This window comes from Myotis davidii, unplaced genomic scaffold (assembly GCF_000327345.1).
Source record: "Myotis davidii unplaced genomic scaffold, ASM32734v1 scaffold277, whole genome shotgun sequence".
Taxonomy (NCBI): domain Eukaryota; kingdom Metazoa; phylum Chordata; class Mammalia; order Chiroptera; family Vespertilionidae; genus Myotis; species Myotis davidii.
Window position 1 is genome coordinate 3,893,164 of NW_006289214.1, and position 8,795 is coordinate 3,901,958.

At 40.5% G+C, this 8,795-nt stretch overlaps 1 protein-coding gene across 1 annotated transcript in view; it reads right to left on the reverse strand.

Moving 5' to 3' along the window:
• The window catches only part of KLHL1 (kelch like family member 1), a 257,625-nt gene that overhangs the window by 97,773 nt on the left and 151,057 nt on the right, over positions 1-8,795 (reverse strand). The window contains exon 6 of the mRNA XM_006761432.2: positions 3,049-3,235. Within this exon, the coding sequence (XP_006761495.2) occupies positions 3,049-3,235 (187 nt within the window). The remainder of the gene's footprint in view (positions 1-3,048; positions 3,236-8,795) is intronic.

An 8,795-nucleotide genomic window follows, 5' to 3' on the forward strand; every position in this document is an offset into this window, starting at 1 on the left:
AATTTGAATATTTGTGGCCCTAATTTTTTTAAAGCAATCTTAGAAAGTTTTAAGGATTTCTCCCCACTTTCTTTATTTTAATGTATTTTTTATTGATTTCAGAGAGGAAGGGAGAAGGAGAGAGAGATAGAAGCATCAATGATGAGAGAGAATCATTGATTGGATGTCTCCTGCATGCCCCCTACTAGGGATCAAGCCCACAGCCCCAGCATATACCCTTGACTGAAATTGAACCTGGGACCTTTCAGTCAGCAGGCCAACGCTCTATCCACTGAATCAAACCAGTTTGGGCTAATCACATAAATTATTAGCTACTATTTATAATCTTACTTCACAGAGATTGAAGTAAGTTTTCTTGTTTCTTTCTGATTCTTTCAAAGCAAAGCTCCTTTAGTAGAAGTTGATTATGGGATCACACTCTGTTGAGAGCATCTACACGAATAAAAGACGAACATGCAAATTGACTGTACCTTCGATATGCCTTAAGCCACACCAACCAGCCAATCAGATTAACTATATGCAAATTAACAAAACCAAGATGTCAGCCGGCAGCCACGGAGCTGGAGCAAGCAGGAGGCTTGGTTTTCCCAATGATGGAGGAAGCCAACCTTCCTGACTGCCACGGCCGCTCTGAGAATGGCTGATCATGGTATGGTAGGTTCAGAGTAGGATTTTATTTTTTTAATTTTTATTTTTTTAGTTTTATTGCTTAAAGTATTACAAAGGGTATTACATATGTCTCCTTTTTTCCCTCACCCTTGACAATCCCCTGGCTTCCCCTACCCTCCAGTGTCTTATGTCCATGGTTATGCTTATATGCATGCATATAAGTCCTTCAGTTGATCTCTTCCCCCCTCTTCTTCCCCCCTACTGACATGTTCTTTTAAAGTAATGGTGTTTATTAGGGAGAGAGAAATGGAGGACATAGGATGACAGGGAAGAAGAGAGAGAAAAAGGAAGTGAGATTAATGCCATTTTCTTAGTTCTTACAGCAACATATTATTTACACTTGAAAAGTGATGGTTATGCTTATTATATGTTATTATTTTAATATTCATTTAATATGATAATTATTGGAAATCAATATCCCAGTTAATGAAAGTTAGGCTTTTGAAAAAATTAAACTAGTTAAAAGAATTTAATATCTACAAGATCTGTCCATTAAGACTAATATGGGAATGCATCATTCTCTATTGATGATATTTAATTATTTTTTAATTAAATACATTATTAATATTATTATTTAATATATTTTATTGATTTCAGAGAGGAAGGGAGAAGGAGAGAGAGATAGAAGCATCAATGATGAGAGAGAATCATTGATTGGATGTCTCCTGCATGCCCACACTGAGGATTGAGCCTGGAACCCCGGCATGTGCACCAACCGGGGATTGAACTGGGGTGTGGCCACAGAGCTGTAGCAAGCAGGAGGCTTCCCTCCCGCCTGCCTCGAGCAGCTCTGAGATCCACTCAAAGCAACAAAGTTTCAGTTATAGAAAGTAAATAAACCCCAGAATTTAAAAAAGAAAAAAAGGAAAGGCTGGGAGCTTCAATCACCCAGGGGCTTGGCCAGCCTGAAAACAGCCCTCAGCCCCTCACCCAGACTGGCCAGGCACCCCAGTGGGGGCCCCCACTCTAAAGGGGGTGTGGCCAGCCAGAAAACAGGCATCAGCACCTCACCAGTCTGGCCAACCCTCCATGGGGTGAGGGTCCCCACTTTGGGGGGCTTGAAAAGCCTGCAAACAGCCATCAGCCCCTCACCCAGGATGACAGCTTAGGTTTGCTCTCTGCTGGCAAGTGGACATCCCCTGAAAGGTGCTGGGCTTCCAGAGGGATGTCTAACTGCCAGCTTGGGCCCGATCCCCCAGGGAGCAGGCCTAAGCCAGCAGGTGGACATCCCCTGAGGGGTCCCAGACTGCAAGAGGGCATAAGCCTGGCTGAGGGACCCCCCTAAGTACACAAATTTTTGTACACCGGGCCTCTAGTTAAATATTTTATGGATAGGTATATCATTTATTTGTCACAAACATATGACATGCATTATTTTTCTTCTGTACTTGTTCAAGAAAATTAACACCCATATAAGAAAGGCTAAAGAGGAAATATATTTATAAAGAGTCTTTTTAACTAGGAAATGCAAGAACAAAACCTTCAAGTACCCATGTTCAATTTATAAACAAATCATCCACTTTCTTTTGAAGGCCAAAACTGTTAAAACTAATAATTTTGAAAGTTATAACTGTCACATTTTTATAGTTGTTTGTAATATTTTTTTTTAATATTTGACTGGCTTCTGTGTGAAATTCAGAACTTCTCACAAGCCTAAACTTTCTACATAATATTGATTTTAGCAAGCAAGTACCTGGGGACATTACATTTTCTTTACTTAGAATGGAAATACAGTTCTAAATATTTCCAAAACCTATTTTGCCTGTGCTTTCTAAGTGCTTTAAATCCCCTTTTTTGTTTCATATGAAATTCGAACATAATTCATCAGAGTTAAAGGACTTAAAGATGAATAAGAAGCAGAGGCAGCAGCTACAGACTAAAAATAAGAGGTGTTTTCTAATTATCCCCTTAATTTTAAATCTTAATGGATAAACAAAGTTTATGAGAACTTTGTTGACATTATATAGATTGCAATGTTAAAATTGTGTCATGGTATGACATAGGGTATCCTACATAATAAAGAGGTATTATGCAAATTGACCATCACACACTCACACAAAATGGCCACCCCATGTGGTCAAAGATGGCCGCCAGAAGATGGCCAGCAGGGGAGGGCAGTTGGTGACAACTGGGCCAGAAGGGGAGGGCAGTTGGGGGCAATCGGGCTGGCAGGGGAGCAGTTAGGCGTCAATCAGGCCAGCAGGGGAGTGGTTAGGGGGTGATCAGGCAGGCAGGCAGGCGAGCGGTTGGGAGCCAGCAGTCCACAGATTGTGGGTCTCAGATTGAAGAGGGTGCAGGCTGGGCTAGGGACAATCCCCGGTGCACAAATTTCATGCACCAGGCCTCTAGTGTATTACATATAGATCTAGATTTATATACCTTTGTTGTTATCCATTCCTCCTACAGCATACAGAGTTCCAACTGTAGATTTTCTAGGTTTAGTTCTTGGACTTTGCATTAAAGTTCTTCTTTCTGGCAATAGATGATATTTCATTGCTTCCAGAATCAACTTTTGACATTCCAGATCATTCTTAAATAATGCGTGATTTTCTAGGTCAGCCAATATCTGTAAAAAACACACAAATATTGTTAATGCTTTATGGAAATGTGCATATGATATCAGTAGTTAAAATTAGAAGCTTAATGTCTATGATATTACCCCTTTATTGAGAGGTATACAGAATGTAATAAGAATTAATTATATTGACAAATAAATATAATTAAAATGCATGCCTTCTAAGAGAAACAGAATGGATATTATTTTCCATTCAATATTTTTTATTATCACTTTAGGACAGAGTATAAAGAACCTTCCAGTGATCTCTTTTCCATTTTTTTTTCTCTTACAAAAGCTGTTTATAAATCAAATATTCTTCCTGTGTTGGCCATAAATATGTTTGATGAAAGAAATTAAAAAGTAACTTTCAGCAAATTGGTTCATAACAATCCTATCATAAATACTGGGTGGTGAAAAATAGGTTTACAGTTGTTCATATGGAAAATAAGAAAATCATTAATAAATAATAATACAAAAATAAACTGTTTCACATAACCTACTTTTGCCTCATCCTGTATTTACATATTTCCTTTAAGATGTTCCAGGTACAGTTTAAATGCATTGCAGATTAGAAAACAACTCAATAAAAATGGGGAAAAAAGGCAAAAAATAGTTTCCAATAGTGAAACTAAGAATTTATTTCGAAAACTCCAGCACCTTAGTAAACAGTAGAGGAAGAGCAGCAGTTTTAAGTTACAGTATGTCTCTCTTGGCTGCTCCAGATTTTCATCCCCACAAATTTTTCTGTGTATATTTCTTGGAACATATCTATAGTATGCTTTATTTTTTTCTTCCTCTATTTCTCTTTAGATTCTCTTTTTCCTTAATTCTTTAGTAGCACATTATATTTCTTAATGAATCAATATATCATTTTGAATGAGAGTTAAATCTGTTATATAGATTTATAAAATTAATAGTAATTACTAAAGAATTTAATATTAGCTCACTGACCTTTTCTCCTACATTGGTAAGAAGTTATACTTCATCTGAACACTAATGTTTATTGAGTGAGTGAGTTAATATATCATGGCAGCATAAAACTAAATAATTACTTTTAATGCTATAAATTTAACCTTAATTAAGTAAATTTATTTAGTCTTTTTGATACATAAATTATTGTTGGAGGTGCCAGGAAGCATATCAAGGACATATAAGATGTCGTAAAGAAAAACAGAATAAGTCTGAGGTTGAGTCCTATCTAATAAAGACAGAATATGCAAATTGACGTCACTACACGACAAAATGGCTGCAGCCAGGCCAGGATGCTGGAGTCATCACCATCACAATGATGCCAGCATTCTGGCCTGGCTTGCCTGGGCCACTTTGCACCTGTGCACACTGCCCACTGCCCCACCTTAGCCTCTCTGCACCTGTGAGTGCTGCCCACTGGCCCAGAGCAGCTGGGGCAGGGTGGGACACCTGGCTACTTGGAATGCTGCCTCTTACAAGCTATGAAAGTAGTTCAACTTTCCCGAGACCACAGTATGAGGAGCCCAAATTAGCCACAGGAAATAGGCCCTGTTGAGGATGCTGTTCAGGTTCTAGCCTCATTCATAGGAAATTCAAACTAGAGTATCTAGATGTCATGTGGAGGGAGGGATGGGCTTCTGGGGCCGACGTGAGGCCAGCATCCTGTGCCCGGGCCATGTGGAGGGAGTGAGGAGCCTCTGGCCAGAGGCCAGGGTGCAGAATGCTGGTGTCATTGCAATCCAGGCTGAGGGATGCCCCATCCCCCCGTCCCATGCACAAATTTCATGCACCATGCCTCTAGTCTATATATGTAAAGAGGTAATATGCAAATTGTCATTACTCCGTAATTGTAATGACTGTTCAACAGGCTGTGCGCACAGCAGGAGCTGGTGGGCGGGGACTTGTGCCTCTGGGACATGAAGCTGCCTCCCAGCCCAACGCCTGGCCGGGGATGTGAGGCTGCCTCATGGGCTCCTCATGTGAAAGGTAAGCTCGGATCCTCATTCTTATTCAGTGTAGTGGAGCATGGGAATTGGTTTATAGGATCCAGTCCCACTTGGGGAAATGTTACTGCAGTCTGGGAGTAGATGCAAAATGGGGATCATAATTATTTGCTCACAGGCTTGCCGTAGACCAGACGTGGGCCCCTTGGGAACAGTGGTTTCTGACACTACGAGAATCCCCTCCCCCCACCCCAGCCTCTGGGTGCCTGTTACACACAACCACATGTGCGGGGATGAGGGCTCCGGGCCTGCGGTGGTGGGGTTAGGGGACAGAGGACCTCCTCCCAGAAAGTCTTCCCCAGCCCACGCAGCATCAGGCTGTGTGGCACGCCCTGCTGATAGCATTACCAGGTGATGTTACCTAGAGGAACCGCTCAGGCGGTTTCCCTCAAGAGCTGCATGCGCCCAGCTCAGAGGCAAGGAGGTACAGGTTTGGGGGCCAAGTGACCTCTCACAGCCCTTGCAGTGCAGCCGAAGCTGAAGCTGCAAGTCTGTCTGGCTGTCGTGGGGCCTGGACAGTGCAGTGGCCCCAGCACTGGCGGCGAGTGCTAGGTGCCTGAATCCGGGGAGCTGCCCAGACCCATGGGCCTTCCCAGATAAACCACTCCCCTCCTGCATCCCTCACCAAAACCAGGTCTGACCCTCATCCTCCCCACCAGACCCCAGGGACCCACCCTCCCAAATGGTGACCTTGGACTGCATGCCCTCACCCTGGCATTTCAGTCTCAGAACCTAATACCGCCCTTAACCCCCTCACCTCTGATCTAACCTTTAACAGGATCCATTACCAACCACATCTTCTCCAGCACCACTCTACCCCCTCTAGCCCTCCACCTTCCTCCATGGAAGATGCTATTGCTTCCCGTAAACTCAAACAAAATAGGATTACTCAAAGAAGAATATGTTTGAGCAAAGACCTTGAACTAAAGAAGAAATAAGGTACATAATATACATGAGAAAATTTAAGTAATCAAGTTATTGCAAAGGAAAGATACCTGGAACTTTTGAAAAATCACAATATTCAGTACTGGAGAGGATGTGATGAAATAGACACCTGATAGCACTGGTCTGGAATATAAGGAACAGCATTTCTGGAGACAGCTTGACAGGATGTAGCAAATATTCAGGCTCCTGGGCTGGGTGATTACATTCCAGGAATTTATCACACATAATAATCAAAAAGTTGGGCCAGATAGCATCATCATAATAAAAGGCTAATATGCAAATGGTCATCACACAATGACACTGTAGGACCAAACAGCAGGAGGCTGGGTGCAAGTCAGGCAGGGGGAGGCAGGGAAGATGCGGGGATTTGCAGCCAGCCTGGGACGTGAGGCTGCCTCCCAGCCTAGCGCCAAGCCAGGGGACGTGAAGAGCAATATTAAAATATTTCCTCTAATTAATTCTCTTTTAATGTGCACAAATTTTGTGCACTGGACCACAAGTAGGAGAATAATGTATTAGAGTTACCAGATGCTTTGGAATATGAAAGGAAAGATGTTTAATTAACTCTAGGATATGTTTCTCTTCTTGTATATTAAAATGATTCAGCATCCTATATAATAAAACCCTTATATGCAAATAGACTGAATGGCGGAACGACCAGCAGAACGACCGGTCACTATGATGCACACTGACCACCAGGGGGCACATGCTCAATGCAGGAGCTGTCCCCTGGTGGTCAGTGTGCTTCCACAGTGGGAGCAGCCGCTCAGAGGGTGAGTCCACAGCCACTCAACTGACTGGGAATGAGCAGTGCTCCCACAATGGGCTGATCCCCGCAGGCCATGCCCCGCACCAGTGCACGAATCCATGCACCAGGCCTCTAGTACAAGATACAGATGATGTTTAAAGAACTGCACACTTGAAGCCTACATCATTTTATTAATCAATGTAACCCCAATACATGCAATAAAAATAAAAAATTCAAAAAAAAAAAAAAGACAGTATGAAAAAGGATAAGGGATCAGGATGAGGGATCTCCAGTGGACATTTTTTAAATGAGCACTATATTATTTTTTAGTGACATTGTTATTTTTAATTACCAAAGAAAATATCTATTTCTAACAAGGACCTGGTTGTCTATAAAAACTTCAAGAATAAACCTGAGGGAAGAAGAGAGAGAGGGAGAGAGAGAAAAAAGGGAGAGAGACATTTTGATGTAAAAATAGATTTTCTGTATATCTAAACCTATTTCTTTCCTTAAAAATAAAAATACTTAGCCATTACCATAATAAATTTATATACATCTGAAAATGGCTTCCATCAATTATTTTTATTTTCTATTTTACACCCTTTATGATAAAAAATTCCAAAGATATGTACTTCTTTACTCTGTTTTTCCTTGGAAAAGTGTAACTCAGAATAAAAAAAATTAACTGGGAGTTTGAGTAATGGTATAGGTTTTACATAAGTTGTAAATATCTTTAAATATAGAGGGTTATTTACATTATTAATATTTCATAGACTATTCTTGATATTTAGATAACTCTTTAACTAAATAGAATTGATTAATTTTAGCTTAAAATGACCTGTATGCCTACTTGATTTTATTGCCACACAAGAATAACTTTAGCACAATATTTAATAGGTATAAAATAGATTAAATTTTTAATATATTAAACTTTAGAAAAATTGTATATTGGTTATATGGATCTCTGCAGGGAATAATTAATTTAGAAAATGGCTTAGGAGTACCAAAATACAAAATCATTAAAAAGAAATATCAATAAATTATATCTTCTGTAATGGTTTGATCTTGTGACTTTTTGTAGTGCTACAAAAAAAAAATACTTACTGTGTTGGCTTACATTATAAGCTTTTTGTCCTTGGACAACTTTAAGACAATAAACTAATATTATATTGATTAATTAATAAAAATTCTTAAATAGTTTTTTTGATTTACAATTAAGAAAAGTTACTAACATGTTAATTTATATGATATAATTTGTCAAAATAAAATAAAATGTGTTTTCTTGGACAAAAATTAGAGAGGATTTGTCTTCCTGTCTGTTTCTAGTTTTCCTGTGGCAGAAAACAAATGTCATTCAGGCTAAATTATACTATTAATACAAAAGATGAAAGAGAAATAGAATATGTATACAAGGTAAAAAAAATATTGATTTATTTGTTTCTTAAGGAAAAGTTATAGCTTAAAAATTATATAACACTAGAGGCCCAGTGCACAAAAATTTGTGCAATTTGAGGGGAGAGGGGGATTTCTCAGCATGGCCTGTGCCCTCTCGCAGTCTGGGACCCCTGGGAAGAAAACTACCTGCTGGCATAGGCCTGCTCCAGGGTGGCAGAGGGCAGGCAATATTGATTTATTTGTTTCTTAAGGAAAAGTTATAGCTTAAAAATTATATAACACTAGAGGCCCAGTGCACAAAAATTTGTGCAATTTGAGGGGAGAGGGGGATTTCTCAGCATGGCCTGTGCCCTCTCGCAGTCTGGGACCCCTGGGAAGAAAACTACCTGCTGGCATAGGCCTGCTCCAGGGTGGCAGAGGGCAGGCCCAATCCCTAGGGGCAGCCCCTGGTCAGGCTCAGAGCAGGGCCGATTGGGGAGTTGGGGCACCACCCCCTGTCATGCACAGG